Here is a 21,920-nt window from a genome sequence, read left to right as displayed (position 1 = left end):
GTGAAGCATAAAGGAAGATACTTTCTTATTTGGTTTTTCCTTGTAATATGATTTTTGGTTATATTATTTTGGATCTAAGGGTGCCTTCAATCATGCACCTACAATCTAAACTTTCATATGTCTTATAATGCCACATCAGCTTGTTAAAACCTACCAACTTTTATTCTACTTTTTTCTCTAATAATGAATCTACAAACTCAATTATCATATGGGTCTCAAAATTACATGCAACTTTGAGAACCAAGTCCCCCACTTTGTCCTTTCGCATCCACAATGAAGATGCCTTCAAATCCAAGAGAAGATTTCCACATAGGGCACTTACTGGCAATGAGTCTTGTGACAAGATTTGGGGAATGTCCAGTCTTGTCTCACATAAAAAGACAAGATTTGGGGAATGTCCAGACACCAAGGTCTGGAGCTCGTGGAATGCGTGTGGTTTTCTTAGCTCACGCGCATTCCAGACTAAGCAATTCATAATGCTCGGTGGAATTGCGTCGCAGCCTCTGCCGATTCCATCTTCTGGTCATTCTCCTCGTCCACATGTTTAAAAAAATTCGTGGCTGGTTTTTCCCCCTTCTTATGCTCCAGCTATTCAATGTAATGTTTGAGGGGCTATTTTTTGTGTGTCGATGCTTCGACCAATGCTTTTTCAATGATCTGGCTATTGTCGCGTGCGAGCCGATTTCATCCCTTACGCTTAGGGTTTATTCTTGTTCACACGAGGGATATAATGTTAATGGTACTAGGTGGGGTCCCACTCACAATACCCTGCCTTATACCCATCCCCTCTTCAACTAAGAGCCTTTCTTTTGTGACAGAATGGCCTTCCCTATCTGCCCTATATTCCACCATTTCCTTCTCTTCCTCCTGCATCAAATCCCCTCCCCATGATAACCTCCCCATTGCCATGACCACCCTATCCTCTTTTTGTCCCAGCCTTCCCCTCGTCCTCTTCAATCCTGCCCCTCTCGTCGTTCACCACAACCTCGCTCTCGTCCTCCCGGCTTTCGTCTCTTTTCTCCCTTTCCCTCTCACCCCGATCCTCCATACATCTTATTGGGGGCAAATTTCCTTTCAAAGCCCGGTGGTATGGTAAGAGCACCATTGTGATTAGCCCCATAGTCAGTTGTCTCGCCCCGAGGTGGCGGCTGTGGCTTAGAAGACCCGACAATCTAGTTAGGTTTTGGGACTATATGTGTTGATGCCATCGGTGCTTTAGATGGCCCAGGGCTCCTTCTGTATTCCACTCCCCTATCCGCCCTTAGCCAGTTGCCAAAGCTAGGTGTCGCTTTCATCTCTTCGCTCGCCTCACATTTCTTGAGATGGTGCCCTATCTTCCCACAGGCATAGCAAAATAGTTCAGGCAACTTTTCGTATAGGACCAAAACCATCATTCCCTCCTTATTCCCATCTGCAACTATTGGGACACATCGTACTAGGGGCTCGTGAATGGATCTGATAACACGAGCCCTAGCAAATTTCCCCAACATCGTCCTCTTTCTCCCTATTCAACTTCCACCACTGTACCCACTTGCTCCCCAATCCTCTTGACCATGTGTTCATTCATGCACGCTAAAAGCAAATTATGTAGTTGAATCCATATAGAGATGTCAATGAATTTCATAGTCGCAACAGTTTTCACGGGATCGGGTTTACGCAGCATCACCAAATCATTGAATAGATGCCACGAACCATGTGATATAATTCTATCAATATCAGTCTCTAAATCTATATATAGTACAAAAATATTGAATCCTACAATTTCCACTTCAGAATAACTGCGGATCTGTAGAACTGATAGAATCTTTTGGCAAAGAAGCTCACGTGGGTGTTGGCGATCAACAAATATTTTTTCAATGAGCATCTTCGAGGCTTTCTTATTATCAGTTTTTGTCTCCTTCGCTGACATTCGGATAACCTTAGAGGAGGTCTCCGCTGCTAATCTCAAGTCTGCCACTCGTATATCAATTTCATCCGGGTCCATAGTTCCAAAACACTGATACAGTTGTCGATCGTAGCACAGACTTCACTCCCACGGTGGAGGAGGGCTCATTTTCCGATGAAAAGTAGACTAATCTCCCAAAAACCCTAGCCGTCGGTTAGGTTAGTGTTACAAAGTAAATTTTACAAATATATTGATTACTCTTAATTGATTTGTAGGTGTTGATTTAATATATTCCATAACTGATATTTATCTGGAGGAAGAAAATTTTACCAAGATTCAAATATTGGAGGGAACAAAAATTTTAATATTTTTTTAAAAATATCATGTATTTGAATATTATTGATATGTAGGATATTTAAGGTACACGTAATTAATTAGACACAACTAGTTTGTGATATTTAGGCTGAGCATAAATCGAACCGGACCAGAAAAACCGATCGAACCGATCATTTTTTGTTCGGTTCGGTTTTTAGGATTCTGGATCGATTTTCGGTTCGCTTTAAGATCATGAAAACCGATTAGATGTCGGTTCGGTTTCGGTTTTTCTTCTGTGGTTCGGTTGGGAATCGAACCGAACCAAACCGATATATATATATTATTAAATATATTATTTATAATATATTAATATATATATATATATTACACTAAATAGTAAATATAAAATTCAAATTGGAACAACCCTACACCTAAATCAATTATGCACTGTACGCACACCACACACCCACCACTTCCTCTTTCTCCCACATCCCCTCAGCGGCCAGACCAACGCCACCACGCTTCCTTCCCCCGGTCACCCTGACGAAGCAGCAGCAGACCGGCGCCGCTCCTCCGCCACCCAGCAGACCTCCGCCGCCTAGCAGATAGCGCCGCTCCTTAGGTTCTTCTCCTCCGGCGCCATTCCTCGGTTCTCCTCCGCCGCCCAGCTTGTTTATTTTCTTTTGCTTGTTTATTTTTGTTTTACTAAGGTACTAAGAAGGTAATTTCTCCTCCTCCACTCATCTGGTGATTTTATGGTTATTTTTGAAAAGAAAAAAATAATGGTTTGGTTCGATCGGTTACCGACCGAAAACGATCGGTTTCGATTGGTTCGGTTTTGATCGGTTTTTGTCATTTCAACGGTTCGGTTCGGTCCTACTTCTAGCCAAGTCGGTTCGGTTTTGATTTTTGTAAAACGGGTCGGTTCGGTTCGGTTTTGAACCGATGCTCAGCCCTAGTGATATTTTAGATGATTTTCTCTTATTTAATCTATCTATCTATTATATAAAGAGCTACATATTGGAGAGCTCTCCATTATTTTTTATCCTATGTGTCACTTTCACAATTTAGTATTTGTTTCATTCTCAATTATACTACATTTTTACATTTGTTTTCATCTATCACACATTGAATTTATACTAAACTTCATCAATTCATAACCTAATTAAAAGCCTCAATCTCCATGAATACATTAGTTCATCTATCTTTCCCACATTGATATTCTATTAAATTTAATCATGTGAAAATCTATATAAAGAAATACTTATAATATGTATTTCAAATAAATAGTTTTCCACATTTTTTTATAATTGCAATAGTTTTTCACATTAAATTTATTTATATTAAACTTCATAATTCAAAGTCTTTACAAAAATTGTAGTTAGATTTCAATATTTGTAAACCTAAATAAAAGTATAGATGTTTTTGAAATAGATAAGTTCTTCAATTGAATTTGGTCATATAAAATAAATAAAATAATATTTAGATGTATTTTAAATAAATAAGTTATTCAATTTAATTTGGTCATATAAAATAAAGAAAGTGATACTAAGATATATATGAAATAAATAAATTCTTCAATGTAATTTTGTCATGTAAAATAATTTTATATTTGCAAACCTTAATAAAAGTATAGATGTTTTTTAAATAAATAGGTTTCAATTGAATTTGGTCATGTAAAATAAATAAAATAATACTTAAATGTATTTTAAATAAATAAGTTATTCAATTTACTTTGGTCATATAAAATAAAGAAATGATACTAAGATATATATATGAAATAGATGAATTCTTCAATTTAATTTGATCATGTAAAATAATTTGAAATAAATTTTCATTCCCACATTAATCTCATAATGATATATCTAAATAAAAGATTTAATCTTCATTCATATATATACTAGCTTATCATCGTTTCCACATTAATATTTTATCATTCCCGCATTGATCTTTATTGAACTTCACCATGAAAAAAACGTAAATAAAAGGATACTTTTGAGATGCATTTAAAATAAATAAATAGATTCTTCAATTTAATTTGATCATGAAAAATAATTTTAATTAAATTATCATTCCCGAATCGCCAACACATTCTCATATATATTGAATCTATATTAAATCTCACAATTCAAAATAAAATGATTATTAAACTTTACCATTTAAAAATCTAAATAAAAAGATATTTAACTTTGAAAAAATAATAAAAATATATTTAAATGCATTTGAAATAAATAGGTTCTTATTGTTTGAAATTTTATCGAGATTATTAATCAACTATTGTTTTATATTTTATTTGATTATATACACATTTTTATAAATTTAAACAAATTCAAAGAAATTAGTTGGTATTATCCTATGGGTTTAGGACGAGAATAAGTATTAAAATCATCACATATATAATAGAAAAATGGAATACTCCGATGTGACATCACTATATTTTTGTATTTTTATTTATCCTAAGTGTCCAAATATTTTTATATTTATTCATTCTTATTTATCTAAATCTTCTCATCCCATATTATTTTTTATGAGATTTCACCAAAATAAAACCTATACTCCCTCCGTCCCATTACTTTTGGGCACGGAGATTAACAAATGTATAGAAAGTAGATAAAGTGGGTTGATGAAAATTATCAAAATATTAGGCATAGAGAGAGCATATATTGCCAAAAAAGAAATGAGACATTTGTAATGGGACATCCCATTGTGGAAAGTGGAACATTTGTAATGGACGTATGGAGTATAAAAGGATGCTCTTACTCTCCAAACCAAAAACCCACATTTAATTGGTGTAGTGATTAAGATTAATACAATTTGAATTGCTTTGTCAATTTAAGTTGATCAAATTTATTTAGTTAAATAAAAAATTATTTAATTTTATTTTTAAAAATAAATACTTGTGATTAAATAAATTATTTCTTCATTTTAAGTTGATTATAGATATTTTGCACAATTTATAAAAAAAAATTGGATTACACATCGGCTTTTTATAAAAATTTACCAATTGAAATAGTAAATAAATTGATATGATATAATTTGAATCTCACATTCATACTTCTCAAGCCTTAGACGAGATGATTCTCTGAACTTACTTATGGTCTTTCAAACTTCAAACAAGATGATGCCCACAAGCCAATTTTATTCTTTCAAACTCTAAATGAAATGATACTTGAAACTCAGCTATGGTATTTTAAGCTCCAAATGAGATGATGCACAAAAGTCTATTACTCCCTCCGTCCCGCTAATAATGGCACGTTTTCCTTTTTGGGTTGTCCCATTATTAATGGCACGTTTCCTGTTTTGGAAAAAATAAGGGGTCGCTTAAGACTTAATTAATTCCCTAATTGTCTACCTAAATAAATCTCCCTAATTAGTTTGTAGTAACACACTCTCTCTCTAAACTCACGCCCCTTCCATCTCTCTACCCCTCTTCTTCATCCCTCCACAACCATCTCCACCGCCTAGCGCCGCCACCTCCCTCACCTTTCGCCTGCTCCGTGCCGCCACATCCCTCACCTTCCTCCTGCTCCGCGCCATTGCATCCTCTGCGCCTGCTCCACGCCATACTCTTCTCCACCACCTCCTCTTGAAGAACAACCTCTTTGTAAAACCTAAAATCACCAGCGATTGCAATTCACAGAGGAGGCAGCTGCGATTTTCAGAGATGGCGGCGCTACGCCGGCTTCTCTACTGGACGCCGGAATTTTGTTCGCCGGAGTCCTTCCTTCCCGTTGCTAGTTCCGCCACTGCCTCTTAAAATCTGAGTTTGTAAGCTTTGATATTCAATTTCTTAAAATCTGGGTTTGTAATGTTGTGAGAATTTCTTAAAATGCTTCGAGGCGGAGATGGCTGGGTTGATGAAAATCGGGATGTGTTGCTGCGAGTGGGATGCGGAGAGGAGGTGGGATTTGAGAGAGGCAGTGGAGAAGTTCTGGAAACTCTTCGATCTATTGATTTTGGGTGGAAAATGCAGATGTGGGTTTGTAATTTTGTGATTGTTTTGGTAATTTGCTGAGATAATTTTTGGAAATTCCTTCAAGTTTTTACTGTATTTCTGGAGATGCCTTAGAGCCTTAGTCTTTGGTGATTGGAAATGGGTTGATCCGGCCCGGAGCTGTTCTTGGCGGTGGCGACTCCGGCCACCGGCCTCCGGCGGCAAAATTTTGGAGGTTGGAGGAGAAAGGAAGGGTTATACTTCTCCTTAATCTTGCTGCAATCTTTGCTGAAATTTTTAGAAACAATTAATAATTCCTTAATTACAAACACCACACTCCTTATTCACTTAACTTGCTTCTCCTTAATCTCCGTGCCGAAAGAAACGTGCCATTATTAACGGGACGGAGGGAGTATGATTTTTCAAGCTCCATACAAGATGATGTTTAGAAGTTAGTTATGATCTTACAAGTTTGAAATTGTATAATCTCAAGTCTTTCAAGCTCCTAATGAAAATAATGTTTAGAAATGAATTATGATATTTAAAGCATCAGATAGCGATGTTTAAACGATTGACACATAAAAGTCAGATATAGTATTTCAGTGTCCAGACGAGTTAATGCTCTAAAGTTTGACATTCAAAAATCAGATATTGTCTTTGAGTTCTTATTGATCATATGATCTTACATAATTGAGATGAGATGATATTTAAATGACAGATGAGATCTTAAATTAATTTTTATCCGTCAATATAGAATAATTGTACAAAATTTATAAAAGGGCATTTTTATTATTTTAACAAAAAGTTAATATTTAATTGACAAATATAAATAAGATTAATATAATGTAAATTTTAATACATCAAATTAAATTAATTAAAATATAATTATATTATACAAAAATAATACTATAAATAATTTAAAGTTCGATCGAATTTGACGGGTTATACGCTAGTTACGCTAATATATATATATATGCAAATTCACATACCCTGGTTCATAGAGATACACGTCATTCAACAACAAAACATGGCTCAACTAATACTAAAAAGTTTCTCCTCCAACTAATAGATTAAGAATTCGAGCCACTTGTGCATTAAAGATAATACACGTAATTCAGATACGTCCGATATTAGCTGCTAAGCTATTTCAAAAAAATAAACTTGAGAAGCATCACTAAATTGCAATGTTATTGCATTTTAATGCCTACATCAAAACTGCATAATCTGCGAGTAGAACCAGCAAACCAAGCTAAACACAGATGTTCATTAACAATGTACAATGATTGTTGTGCAGAAAAAATGCTGCATTCACGCTCGAGTGAATGAATGCATTTACACCCCTAAAGTCCATGAGTTGAAGAGAGTATATTTACGACTAGAGATATGCATCAGCACCTATCTGAATGAGACTCGTAGAACTCACTGAGGCAAGGCGACATCACTTCCTGCTCCAACAACTGCAGCACCTGCTGCATCGACGGCCGCTCCTCCGGGTCCGCGTCCGTGCATCTCGCCGCTATCTCCACCAGCACCTCCACCGTCTCCACTGCCGCATCCCTGCACCTCCTGTCCACTATGTCCTCGACCCTCTTCTGCGTGTTCATCCATCCCACCACATTCAATCCCCTCTGCACGAACGTCGGATCCGTTGGTCTTTTGCCCGTCACAAGCTCCAGCAGCAGCACGCCAAAGCTGTACACGTCAGACTTCTCCGTTGCTCTACCGCTCTGCAAGTACTCTGCATCGTGTTCAAATTCCCACGTATATTAGAATTGGGCACATATTGAAGCAGGATCATTTACCAAGTCGATGTGTGACAGAATTGAAACGAACCTGGAGCCAAGTAGCCGAATGTGCCTGCAACCACGGTGGTGACATGAGCGTCCTCGTCCACCAGCAGCTTAGCAAGGCCGAAGTCCGAGACATGGGGCTCGAGGTTTTCATCGAGGAGGATGTTGCTCGACTTTATATCACGATGGACTATCTTCGGAGAGCAGTCATGGTGCAGGTACGCCACTCCTCTAGCAGAACCAATAGCTATCTTCAGACGAGCGTTCCAGTTCAGCAGACGCTCTTCGTGGATATTGTCTGATCACATTGAGTGGCAAACGTTAGCAACCAAATGATGAACATCGCGTTTTCTCATCGGATTCGAATGAAGAAAACTATATACCGTGCAAGAAATAGTCCAAGCTGCCCATGGCTAAGTAGTCGTATATAAGGAGCCTTGCTGTAGGGAGGCGACAGTAACCTCTAAGGTTTACTAGATTTCTATGCTTGACGCTGCCTAAGATCTCGAGCTCTCTCTCGAATACTTGATCGGAGCCTTGTCTTGTCCGATCAATCTTCTTGACAGCGAAAGTACCACAGTCGTTCATAACCATTCTATATACAGTTCCAAAACCTCCAGCTCCAACGACATCTTCCTCTTCAAGAGACTCGATTTTCTCCACAAGCTCACATGAAGGGTACGGAAGATCGCCATGAAAAGTTATGAGCTTGGCTCCTATTACAACATCAAGTAGTTAAGGAAGAAAATAAAGAGATAAAAAGATTTAAGCAAAGATTTTGAAGAGGGATTAGTTCATACTTGCTTCTTGATGGACTTGTTTTTTCACTTCTGTGTATTTTTTCGCGGCCCTCTCCTTCTTCGTCAGCAACCAAACCCAGAGAAAACCGAGAAGGAAAATAATCCCGAAGGCTAACATGGATACTGCACCAATCACGATACCTTTGATGTAGCGAGAGGATCGTTTGTGCACTGTGCAACCCATGAGTTCCAAGTTAATACTTTCAATGAAAGCCTTAAACCACAGCTGCATTTTTAGTAGTAGTTGATATTAAGAAATCTGAACTACATGTACCTGTTGCTTCATCACTTTCAGCGTGAGGCAACACAGCAGGAAAACCAAGTGAAGTTCGACAAGGCTTGTTTACTTGTTGCCCGCACAGATCTAAATTACCAATAAACCTAAGCATAAGCATAGAACTTTAGAACAGTACTTAAATATTGATGTGACCAAGAGAAAGAGCAAATGTTTTATATCTTAAACATTGATGTAAACACCACAAAGCTTGGACTTTAAGTTTGATTTCCATGTATGCAGTTATCACCACCGACTTTCATTTCATAAAACAAATGTGATATAATACAATAGCATAAATATTTACAGATGCACATAATAGAATAAAGAATCTTATTGTGAAACTTTTCTTTCATCACATAGATCAATTTAAGAGTTCTATGCATTGAGAGCATCATGACTTTGAATATGGACGGTCATATAGAGTATATCAATGCAAAACAGAATATCAAAAGGCAGGAAACATAACCATGAACATTTGTTGTAGAAGCAAACCAATGAACATTTCTAAGGTGAGCACAACCATGGACATATCTAATGTCATTGCATTAGAAAGGATGGGATGAAAAAACTATTCGGTCTAAAATGGCAACCTCAATCAAAAAAATCTACAAATTATCACTATAGCAAGCACACTTGCACTAGAAATGATGAATGAGACAAAAAATGAATGTAACTTCTACAACAATAGCCTCAACTTATTTGGTAAAGTAACCTTGATGTTACAAAGCAACAAACGGAAATAGAAATGGCAAAATTAGATGTATCTAATGATGATGCAAAGAATTGAATATGTAGTTCGAGAAAGAGAATCTTACGATTTGCTCCCAAACTTGCTTAGCACTCCAACATCTGGCACTTCACCAGACAAGAAGTTTGACGACAGATTTCTGGAAAGATTGCATAAACAACTTTGTGCATCAGTACAATAAACGCAACTGTAAACAGCTGACCATGAAGCAACAGAGCGGCATGTACACTAGAATGTTATGTAACTTACAGATATGCTAGACGTGTTAAATGACCTAGAGAAGAAGGTATAGCACCTTTCAGTGTATTGCTCGATAAATCCCTGTATATGGATCAAAGTTACAACCATCCATCACTAAAGCAAGTCGTTAAACAAACGGGCACTACAATATGAAGGAAATATGTATTGATCTTACAATATAGTCAACATAGAAACATTTCCAATGGTCGAAGGTATTCCTCCTTGAAAATAGTTAGCTCGAAGATACCTACACAGTATCACAAATGAGAATTACCAAATTATTCCAGGAAAGAAACATGCAAATCACCAAAAAAGGGGTCCCAAATTTCCACTTACAGGGCTCTGAGTTCAGAACACTGTGCAATCTCATTAGGAATGAAACCATGAAGACTGTTCTGATGAAGTGCCCTAAATTCAAAAAATCCAAAACTTTTACCAAATAAAATAAAATATTATGCTTGTAAACTGAAAATAAAGATAGCAAGATTACGAGAGGACTCACAGTCTTTGCAATTTGTTGAGTTTACAAATGCTAGGGGGTATAATCCCTCCAAGCTGCATGTATGGTAGGTTTCTAAAGGCTCACAAATATAATTTCTATTAAGATAACCTTAAAAATAGATAAATGAACTAAAATGTGAGAAGAAATATAAGGGCTACACATACATAGATATCACTCTCTGGTCTTGTGGGCTGCAAGTAATACCAGTCCAATAACAGGGAGATTCATCAATATCTTTCCAGTTACTCAGAAAGTTCTTACTGTCATTCAAACTGGTTTTCACTTCCAGCAGTGTAAGACCTAGAGAGAGAGAAACATTAAAAACACCAAATTAAGCAAGATTACATCGTCATACTAATTGAAATGAGCATAAAGACTTGATTTTTGCAATAATTATAGCACCATACCATCTGGAGTGAGAGCAAGAGAGCAATCCAGCAAAAGGGCTGTTGCCAAAGCAGCTAGGAACACCAAAATTGAAACGCCCATTTTCATTTTTGGATTCCAAATGTAAATTTTTTATCGCATAAATAAAGCTTTCCAGAAAAGTTTTTTTTTTTTTTAAATTATTACTGTACCACTACTTTCCTGGAGGAATTTGAAATGAAAAGAGGAAAGAGGAAAGAGGAAAGAGGAAAGTATTTTATGATGAAAAGGTTGAAGCTTGGTAACGATCGATGGTGGGGTTGTGAGAGTGGGTACTAGTATCATTAAAAATTTGCTTACTTCAAAAATCCATAATGGTTACTTTTATTACAACAAGAACTTACTACTACTACCTCTCAGGCTCAACCAGAACACACACACACTCTCCCTCTCTCTTTACACGGTTGTTGAAGTAGGGAGTAAGATTCACTTTGAAAACGGTATGGGAATCTGTGCAGCGAGTCATAGCCGTTTGGGCAAAAAGTTCAAAATATTGGGTAGTAAGAATACTCTCAAACGGAGCGCGTGTGAATGCATACATCAATCAGGAAGGTATGTTGGTCTAACTGGACATAGGAAGTGGCGAGTGGAAAGATTGCTAGGTAGGTGGCGCGTGAAGCTTCGGGTGATCTTGAAGACCAGAAAAGTCCAATATTGCACTGCCCGAGTCTGAATTCTTGCTGCCATTTTGATGCAAAATGGTTCGCGAATTTGCTGGCATTTTCACGCGCGCAAATGAAATTTAAAAAAGTAGGAGTAATGATTTTACATATTTTTATTAAAATGTACTCCCTCCGTCCCCAAAATAAGTTCATTTTGGGGACGGTACGGGTTTTAAGAAAAAATAATACTCCCTCCGTCCCGGTAATCTTGTCCCCTTTCTTTTGGGCACGGAGATTAAGGAGTGTTGAGTTAGTGTTGTAAATTGTAAGGTCCCACTTGTTTTAGAAAAAGTAAATATGAACTAATTATCTTTGTGTTTATCTACTTTCTTCTTCACCTCCTCCCGGCAACAGTAGGCGGCGGAGCCACACCTGCGCCACCTCCCTCCCCGGCGCCACCTCCCTCCCCGGCGTCGGCACAGCCACCGGCCTCATCGCCGCCTCTCTCCATCAGGAGCAGTGAACAGAATCAAGCAAAAGAACAAAAATAAAAATCAAATCTTTAGTCCAAGAACAATTTCTTCAACAAATTTTTGCTAACCAAGAACAGAAAAACCAAGAACAAAATTTTCATCATCTTCATTAACCAAGAACAAAATCTGGAAAAGCCAAAAACAGAAAAACGAATTTCTTCAACAAATCGTTAACCAAGAACAAAAAAGCCAAATTTCTTCAACAAGTTTTCCATCGTCTTCGCTAACCAGGAGAAGGCACCGCAGCGGCAGCCCTATGGCTGTACAGTCGCCGGAATCGAAGGGGTGGCGTTTGGATTTGGGGATTTAGGGCTCGGAGGCGGAGAGAGAGGTGGAGACGGCGAAGGGAAGCTGATGGCGAGGCAAGAGAAGAGGGAGTTTAGGGCTTAGATCTGTGCTCGACAGATTTACAGAGGGGAAAGGAGGGAGGCGGCGACGGCGGCGAAACAGGGGAGGAGAGGCGAAGCACCATGAATGGTGGAGGAGAGAAGAAGCGACCTGACGGCGTGAGAAGAGAGGATTTATGGGGGGGAAGGGGGGAGGCGGAGGCGGAGGCGGCGGATTTATAGAGGGGGAAGGGGGGAGGCGGAGGCGGCGGAACAGAGGGGGAAGAGGGAGGCGGCGGATTTATAGAGGGGGGAGGGGGGAGGCGGAGGCGACGGAACAGAGGGAGAAGAGGGAGGCGGCGCCGGTGGAACAGAGGGGAAGTGAGCGGCGGCGCCGGTGGATTTGCAGAGGGGAAATGGTGGAGCAAATTTAGAGAGAGAGAATGAGGGAGATGGTAGAGAGAGAGAGAGAGGCGACTCAGGCGAGTAGATGTTAATTTAAGGGGATAAGTTTAATTAGAATCATGTTTAAGTGAGAGTTAATTAGGCTTAAAATTTACCAAAAAAGGAAATGGGACAAGATTATTGGGACAACCCAAAAAGGAAAGTGGGAGAAGATTATTGGGACGAAGGGAGTAAAGTGTATTGATAGTGGAAATACATATGTTATAATTAGTATTGTGAATGATGAAAATGTGAAAAAGTGTTATAATTAGTATTGGGAGTGGTGAAAAAGTGAAAAGTAAGAATAAATAAAGTATTATTAGTGGTGGGGTAGTTGTCCAAAAATGGAAAGAAAGAAAGAGGAACTTATTTGGGGGACGTCCCAAAAAGAAAAAAGAGGAACTTATTTCAGGGACGGAGGGAGTATTTATTTTAGTACAGAAGAAAAGTAGCGGCTGGTAGAATGTTCCTTAATGTTTTCAAATATCACACACTTACCAACAAGATACTGTTAGGAGTTAGGACTAATTGCTTCCACCTAAGGGGGTGTTTGAGTGGCCATTTAATGAGCTATTGCTTCGTATACCAGCCCATTTTATGTGTTTGATATATTTATTTCAGATCATGGAGGGCCCGCTATTTTGCCAAAGCCCGTCCCACAATCCACTGTTCCTTCGCGAAAATAGAACCAGCGTCGACCATCGGTTCCATTTCCATGGATTCTACAGTAATCACTACTATTTTCGATGATTACAAATTTGCCCTCCAAACTCATTTCAAAAAATAAATTCATTCCCTCTTCAAGACACATCTCATTCTCTATCTATTTTTTTTTAGCGCCAACGTGTTGAGGTAGTCTTCTACACGACCGCCAGATATCAGCCCAAGCTGCAGGTATTCCAATAATTTCGATTAGCTTCTTGTAGAGTGAAGCTAGAGTCAGGTGCGAATTGGTGTTTCTTTGTGCAAATTCGGCGATTTCATTTTTCACCCAGCACACACGCATCTATCTATGGTTTTTTTACATACCAATTTTATTGCAAACAAAGAAGGGGTTACCCGATTTTGATATCTTTTGTTAATTGGGTTTTAAATGTGACTGCGATTTATTTTTAATTCACTTTGCTGTTGGTTTTCGGCAGGAATTCCATCCTACGTATAATCTTTGTCGTGTCTGTGAACCCAATTCCAGATTTGTGGTTTACTGATTGAATTTACTCATCAGGTAAGTCGAAATGGTGCTCACCGTTCGTTACCTGGGTATCTGAGCAAACTGAAAACTTGTTTTTCCATCATTTACTTGTAAATAACATGAATTTGTTGCTCCTTTCTGGCATTTGAGAGTGTTGTTGAATGATTTGTGGAGTTTTCCTATCGATAATTGTGAAGTTACCATCTGAAGTCAGGGATTTGAGTATAGAGGGCATGTATGTTTAACATAATTTTTTTTCATAGAGGTTATGCTACATTTATATAAAATATTTGGCGATGCTTGTGCTGGTGCAATGTGTAATGTTCATCGATACAGTTTTGGTGGCTTGTTGAATCGTGATTATGTTGGTGTTGGTTGATATGTTGTGATAGTGTAGTATGATGAGTTGCTAAATGCATTTTTTATGATTTCAATGTTGTTGTGTATATGGCTGCACAATTGTGCATTTATTTAGTGAGGCATCCCTTCTTTGTGTTGCAGCAGTTACTGGGCTCTGTGTAGTGTGTGTTCGTCAAAATGCAATCACAATGTCGTTTAAGAGCATACATGTATTCCATGGTTGAAGAAATACTGCTTAATCTTATGTCGCAACTGGCCGTAGTTGTCCATCATGTAGCCACAGTTAGGTCCCGCAAGAGGAAACGTAGTTCAACGGTTGAACCCTTTGCTTTGATACAGCGTATGCCTGATCAAATTAAGCACTTAGATAGGATGATAAATTTTAGTGATGTTGACTGCATAGTTAATTTAAGAATGGATCGCAACACATTCGGTCGGTTGTGCCAATTGTTACGGCAACTGGCAGGCATGAGGAATGGCAGGTTCGTTACCGTAGAGGAACAAGTAGCCATGTTCCTGTCGGTCCTAGCCCATCATAAAAAAAACCGCGTGGTTAGGTTCAATTTTTGGCGTTCCGGGCAGACGGTATCACACTACGTACACGTTGTCTTGAAAGCTATCTTGTCTTTACACGTGCTACTTCTCGTTAAACCAAAGCCGGTCGATGAAGAGTGCATAGATTCTAGATGGGGATGGTTTAAGGTAAACTATATAGTTTATGTATATTTTTTTAATTTACTTTGCACATGATTCAATCTCATTTTACATTCTACTGCCAATTGAGTGAATTGCTAATGCACTCTTTTGTCATTACGTTGTCAGGGCTGCTTAGGGGCACTGGATGACACCTACATCGATGTTATGGTGCCAAACAAGGATAAACCGCGATATAGAACCCAGAAGGGACAGATTGCAACTAACACATTGGCGGTGTGCGATCAACACCTACAGTTTGTGTATGTTCTCCCTGGATGGAAAGGTTCCGCCGCGGATTCTAGAGTCTTGCGCGATGCACTCACGAGGGTTCATGGGTTCAGAGTACCTAAGGGTAATCAAAGAGACTAGTTATCATTACAAACGGTTAATTCAAGCTGCATTAATTGTGATATTTATTTTATTAATTCTCTTTTTGTTAAATTGTATGTGCTCGTAGGCAATTACTACCTGTGCGATAACGGCTACGCAAATTGTGAAGGCTTTTTGGCACCGTACAAAAGCGTTAGATATCATCTCAAAGAATGGGGTGCTCTTGCTGCTAGACCACAAAACGCCCGAGAACTTTTCAATTTGCGCCATGCAAAGGCACGTAACGCAAAATCGACCACAAGCTTGCAAATGGTGAGGGCACAAAAAGAGGGTTGGCTGTCGGGGCTCAAACACGCTGTACACTCAATCATTTTTTTTGTCCACAAATACAACATCACATGATTCATATCGAAAAATTCCAGATTATTCACAGAATAAGGAGAAATCTATAAAGACGACCCAACAACTACCGATAGGTAAGCAAAACTCTACACACGAAGGCGTCATATACAAAGAAATTGCTCCATAAACCATAGGTAACCTCAAGATACCGTAACAAAATTTCCCTTGTACACCCGAACTAACCTTGTTGCCTCGCATTGCTTGCCATGGATGTGTCGAACAGACGAAAAATCCCTACCCGATAAGCAGCGACAAGTGCCCAAAATCCCTACCCCGATAAGCAGCGACAAATGCCCCGTTGCAGATTCTTCTTCTCTGTTATTCAACTTGGCGCCGAGGTCTGTGTTGCCTCCATGAGCAGTGAATGAAAAATGGGGGGAATTCCTATTTAACAAAGAAAAATGGGGCGGATTTTCCCGCTATAATGACCTAGTGACATGTGAGGGTATTTCAGTATTTTACAAATGGAATTTAAGGGCAAAATAGGGCATTCAAATTATAGTGTTGGTTGTAATGGAGGCTACCAATCAGCCAAGTTGGTATTTCGATAATTTAATGTTGCATATCAAACATATACGTCCAGCATCATATCAATGCCTCTAGCCTGCAAATTAATCCTATTTTTAGCAACATTGACTAAACCTAACCACCTACTCAAACACCCCCTAAATTGATCACTTTATTTTTGACATGAGATTTAAAAAATTAATATTTAATATGTTAAGTGTGTTTAATAATAAAGTGAATAAAATGAAAAGGTCATAAAAATCTTTTTTAATTTATTCCATATAAAGAAATTAATCAACTTAATTGAAAAGATCCAAAAAATAATAATAATGATCAATTAAAAACATTGGGAGTATATATTAATGTTAGTATATGTTAATTAGAAGGAGTAAATTAAATCTAAATACCTCAAAAATATTGCACATCAATAGTTCATGTAGGACCTTGCTTAAATAATGTTTCAAATATAAAAGCCTATTATTATTTTATAAATATATGAATTATATCTAAATTTTATTTTATTTTAACTATTGCTATTTTCCAGGTAAAATAAAATACATGAAGTATTAATTTATTAAAATTCTATCCAAATTGGAATTCAAATCACACTTAATTTTACGTGAAAGCGATAAATTATTTATGTAACAATTTAAAAGTTGAAACTCCTTTTGAATCAGCATGTCAAATTTGATTTCTTCATGTGAGATTGAAATGCTATTTCGTGTTGAATTCCGAAAAACTAAAAATTCATGTTTATTGTGTCCAAAAAATAAAAACCAAAATTTAGACATTCCTCGTGTATTAATAGACAATTAAGTGATTAATTTCTTTTATAAAATACGGAGTAGTTCATTAGATTATGAAAGTAAGAACTATTGTTTCAAGTCAAATAAATCAAATTGGATTTCTTGGTTGACCCAAAACAAGGAAAAACTTGACAACCAATATGATGGGCCAGTATCATCTTTCATACTTGTGTACTAGTTCAATATTTACAAGGGTGATTCTATTCATAGCCTCAATTTTACTTTTGGTAGCCACCTATTTAAAATAATTAAAATTTTACTAATTTATCCTCTACTCCATAGCCCCAAATAATTAGAATTATACTCTCTCCACGCAAGCAAGTAGCACAACAATGGCAGCCAAAGGAGAGAAGAAGCTTGCCGAGAAGAAATCCGCCGCCGAGAAATCTCCGGCGGAGAAGAAGCCCAGGGCCGGGAAGAAGCTACCGAAGGAGGCCGGCGAGGGGCCCCGCGCCTGGTGCGCACAGGGCCTCCGCCTAGCACTGGAATCGCGGTTGTTGGACGCCGCATTTGTCGAGCATTGAAGCTCCACACGTTGGCGTCGAGGGCGGCGGTTCCTCCGGCGATTGTTGTCTACTTGACGGCCGTTCATAGTATGGAAGAACGGTGTGAAGGCGGATGGCGGACCTCCCGGTAGGAGACGCGATCTAACGGGGAGATGGGCAGTGTTTTTCATTGCGCCTCCTTCTCGTTTTGCGTCGACCAGCGGCGATTTCCCCAGGGCGGAGGCGGTGTGAGTCGGTGGCCGAAGGAGAGGCGACGGGAGTGCGGAAGGTGAGGAGGCTCGGTGGCAGACGCGATTTCAGAACGCGATCTGAGTTTTCCGGCGTTTCCGTGCGGCTGTCGGCGTCGCGGTGGGCAGAGGCCGACGTCGGTGAAATGTAACAATGATTGGAAATCCATAGTAGCGATGTGGATGCATCTTAGAATGCAGAGTAGACAAATGCGTCTATCATCTGTTCGAGACTAACTGCAACAAGAGAAAGGGACCAGAAATTACGTCCTGTAATCTTCAATTTACTGCTATTTCTTCCCAAACTCTTCCTCGCCAGATTCTCAGAATTCCTCACTGCCCCAGAATGCCAGATCTCCTTCGCCTCAGAATGATTCCCCCGCGCAAAAAATTGAAGTCTTGAACTCGACTAATGCCACGAATTCACCACAGAAATCTGCCGTCAATCAGACTTCCAGTGTTGAAACTGAAGTATCGAAGCAAAATCAATCTCAAATTCAAAATAAAGTTAAAGTCTTGAAGCCGAATCAGATCACAATTCCGGCCACAAAACCTCCCGAACCAGCTAACCCGACGGCGAATTTGCCTCTGGAGCCAAGAACATCTCTGCAAATGGTTAAAAGGGAATTGCGGAAAAGGGTGTGCCCAAGAATCTCACTTCTTCTATGATGAAGAAACAAAGCAATGACACAAATGTTGAGACAAAATGGACGGATGATTTGATTAAATCTTTGATGAATTGTGATTTCTTTTATGGGGGCTATGAACGGATAAATGGGACAATGGAGGCTATGAAATTTCTTTAATATAAAATGGGGGTTATGAAATTAAAGTGATAATTAATTTAAAGTTTAATAAAATTTGGGGGCTATAAAATATAGGGTAGAATAGTAAATTCTTAATTAATTGTTATTAATATTTTAAAAGAGGGGCTGTAAGGAGTAAAATGGGGGCTATGAATAGAACCACCCTATTTACAAAAGCAACATTGAGTAATTTTAAACATATTCATTTCACATAATTGATTTCATTATATTAAAAGAAAAAATGAAAGAGTTTTTGTCCTCAAATATGAGTGATGTCAATCTCAACTCCATCTGCTGGACTCGGATAAGGAAGATGCCAGGATTCACCAGTTTCCATCTGAAAATTCCAATTAATTCTCTACATCAAAATCTTGATGCACACACAGCCTCAATGAAATTAACTGTTACTAACTAAATTAGCTTAATGAAAAAAAAACTGCTTATTACCTGTATCCTAAAACCAGATGATGAAGTAGAACAGCAACCTGCAATCGAGCAAACATGTTTCCAGCACACATTCTTGGTCCCCCTCCAAACACCATGTATGATCCCGCCTTAACAAAACAAATTTAAATTTCACTCCAACAATACACGACACAACGAGCCTTTTATCTCTTTGGATTTAGCCTAATATGTTTCTCTTACATTCCATCTATCCGGGTTGAAGAGCATGGGATCCTCGAAATATTCTGGACTCGTGTGAAGGTAACGAAGCCAACACGCGACCTTCCAACCTTTTGGAATCTTATATCCTGTTTCCAACAACAATCTTGTTACATTACCTTGAAACAAATGTATTGTAAGAACAATTTTTCAATTTTCATATAACTTTCATCACAAAAAACATCATCTGTGATTAACTCGTTTTTGGTTTATCACAAGAAAGATCGATGTTTTGCACCTCTGTAGTCGACATCTTTCCTAGCAGTTCGGACAACAAACGTTGATACATTGGCCATTCTAATTATTTCTTCCACCACCTAATTACATATGGATGAAAAAAAGTGGTGTAAGAGATCTCCATTGTCTGATATCACAAGAATTCAAAGACTATTGCATAGTGATGCATACATACCTTAGTTGTATATTTGCAGAAAGCAATCTCTTCATGTGTAACCAAGTCTCCTAGTTTCTTGCCTATCAACATGTGCTCTTCCTGCAAATCTAACTCATCACAATTCACAAACCACATACAAATCAAACTAATAACACATTATCGTCATATACATCACACGGTTGCCATACCCGGAGCTTCAGCAGAACATCTGGATACTTGGCTAGATAGTATAAAGCCCATATGATAGCAACAGAAGTAGACGTATATCCTGCTACAATAAGGGTGACAATGTTATCAAGAACCTCATCCTCAGTTAACCGGTTACCCTCTTCGTCCTTCATTTGCATCAGTGCTTCCATAAGATCATTCTTGGGCTCCGAAGCTTCAAACTTGTTCCTCTTCTCCAACTCTTGCCTAAATATGGCCTTTGCTCTTCTACGACACTGTTAAAACCACGCGCATTCTCATTACTAATGTGTCGTTTGATGCAATATTTATACGAGCATACCTGGTGGTAGTGCAGAGCAGTCCCTGCAAAATCGATAGGATAAGTTTTGAGTCCATTGATAATACCCTTAACTAAATCATCAAGGGTGTCCAAAACATCTTCTGCATCAATGCTTGCAAAATACTTGTCAATGCTTGCCAATGTTACCTTCTTGGCCTCTTTTAAGACAGTGATTCTACCTCTATGCGACCATGATTTGAGGGAAGCCACGACTCGAGGTTGCACCATGAGAGTGATCTTGCGGAGTGCATCAGGTTGATTGACAGCCCTTACCACAAGGGCTCTCACCCGGCTATGCGCAGCGCCCTCCACGGCCACCAGAGACGTTGCTCCCACGAGCTCCACATTGTTCCACCCCAAAATCAAAGCTGGATTCATCTTGCAGCACCAACTTGTTGGCGGATGGGGTGCAAGCTATTATGGTTGGTGATCCAAAAAGGTATGTTCTAAACAGTCCTATTCCATCACCATACCTAGTGATTTAACAACAATATACCAAAACAGAACAATTTGAGCATTACACGCAAACAAGGTAATATGATGATAATAGTAATAGTAATAATGCGGCGTTTAGCATTGATAAAGTCATCGGGGCGGCGAAGCAGCTTGAAGTACCAGAGAAACGCCGGCATCTCCCCAAGAAACGGTATTCCCATGTAGCCTGGAGGGAGCATACCAATAATCATTCCACCACCAAAACAACCGCCACATCACCTAAAAACCTGTCAACTCCATATGCAGTTTGCAGTTGCCGCTCAATACCAATACCTAGTCTTATCTTTGATAATTCGTTGCCGTCGAGGCCGCATCAAGCCAATAAAAAAGTTGGGGAAACGGTTGTGAGTTGACATCTTGGCCAACAGTTTGCCTCATCTGATGTCAGGATCTTGGCAATTAAATGAGTTAACAAATTGCTTCTTCTTGGAAACACACTTTCCATATTTTTTTTATCAACACTTCCCATATTTTTCAAATACTTTCCCTCTTTTTTTTTGTCTTTTCTGCATTTGGCTACGGCTCTTAATGAATTGACGCCCAACCTAAGTGATTTGAGAAACTAGTGTTTTAAGTGTACTAGTATACGCTCATTCGTGCGATGTATGACTGACATCGAAATCAAACGATAAATTTAAATAAATAAATATAAATAATAATAAAAATAAAATATAAACAAATACAACATATGTTTTAAAAATATAATATAATAATTAAGATCAATTACTCAATAAATCTTGAATATAAAATTATAAATTTTCAATTTATACAAAGTGTAATGAAAATTTGCATTATGCATATTATTATATAGTATTATACATCATAATAAATATTTTCATACACAAACATAAATAAAAAGTTGAAATTTTTTAATGAAGAGTCAGAAAATAAAATATTTTATACTTTTCATAACTTATTCGTTTTAAATTCGTTTTTGATTATTTTTATACTATATTGAATTTAAGATACATATAATTATTTTTTCACGAATCAAATTTGATGACGTTTAGAAAATAAATAAAATATAATAACATAAAAAGCAAAAAAAAAAAGTGAAAAAAATGGTGGAAGAAGAGAGAAAAATGAGAGGAAAACCATGGAGAGGAAAAACTCCTCTTTTATGTACTATATAGATATAGATTGTCAATTCTCAATCTAATATTAAATTTAATTAAGACATAATAATAACAAATATGTTAATATAAA

General features: G+C 38.1%; 3 protein-coding genes and 1 pseudogene across 3 annotated transcripts; 2 read left to right on the top strand and 2 right to left on the bottom strand.

The window, feature by feature from the left end:
* Nucleotides 1-7,248: 7,248 nt before the first annotated feature.
* LOC131021278 (LRR receptor-like serine/threonine-protein kinase FEI 1) lies at nucleotides 7,249-11,290 on the bottom strand. The gene is made up of 12 exons (XM_057950396.1): nucleotides 10,899-11,290; nucleotides 10,656-10,791; nucleotides 10,492-10,563; nucleotides 10,326-10,397; nucleotides 10,165-10,236; nucleotides 9,999-10,070; nucleotides 9,817-9,888; nucleotides 8,999-9,105; nucleotides 8,725-8,895; nucleotides 8,308-8,640; nucleotides 7,968-8,222; nucleotides 7,249-7,872 (listed from the first exon to the last, which is right to left on the bottom strand). Exons 1-12 carry the CDS (start codon nucleotides 10,984-10,986, stop codon nucleotides 7,523-7,525), a joined length of 1,800 nt encoding a protein of 599 aa, XP_057806379.1. The 5' UTR covers nucleotides 10,987-11,290; the 3' UTR covers nucleotides 7,249-7,522.
* A 3,234-nt stretch (nucleotides 11,291-14,524) lies between these two features.
* On the top strand, nucleotides 14,525-16,159 carry LOC131023340 (uncharacterized). The gene is made up of 5 exons (XM_057952882.1): nucleotides 14,525-15,076; nucleotides 15,197-15,422; nucleotides 15,528-15,731; nucleotides 15,823-15,876; nucleotides 16,026-16,159. Exons 1-5 carry the CDS (start codon nucleotides 14,552-14,554, stop codon nucleotides 16,157-16,159), a joined length of 1,143 nt encoding a protein of 380 aa, XP_057808865.1. The 5' UTR covers nucleotides 14,525-14,551.
* A 1,288-nt stretch (nucleotides 16,160-17,447) lies between these two features.
* On the top strand, nucleotides 17,448-18,517 carry LOC131023339 (uncharacterized). The gene is made up of 3 exons (XM_057952881.1): nucleotides 17,448-17,608; nucleotides 18,050-18,120; nucleotides 18,168-18,517. The coding sequence occupies exons 1-3, from the start codon at nucleotides 17,448-17,450 to the stop codon at nucleotides 18,515-18,517; spliced, it is 582 nt and encodes a 193-aa protein (XP_057808864.1).
* Nucleotides 18,518-18,913: 396 nt separating this feature from the next.
* Nucleotides 18,914-20,905, bottom strand: LOC131023338 (ent-kaurenoic acid oxidase 1-like; annotated as a pseudogene).
* Between the last annotated feature and the right edge of the window lie 1,015 nt (nucleotides 20,906-21,920).

Source organism: Salvia miltiorrhiza, chromosome 4 (genome assembly GCF_028751815.1).
Source record: "Salvia miltiorrhiza cultivar Shanhuang (shh) chromosome 4, IMPLAD_Smil_shh, whole genome shotgun sequence".
NCBI lineage: Eukaryota > Viridiplantae > Streptophyta > Magnoliopsida > Lamiales > Lamiaceae > Salvia > Salvia miltiorrhiza.
Note: the sequence above shows the minus strand (reverse complement) of the source record. Positions and strands in the feature narration are given on the sequence as shown.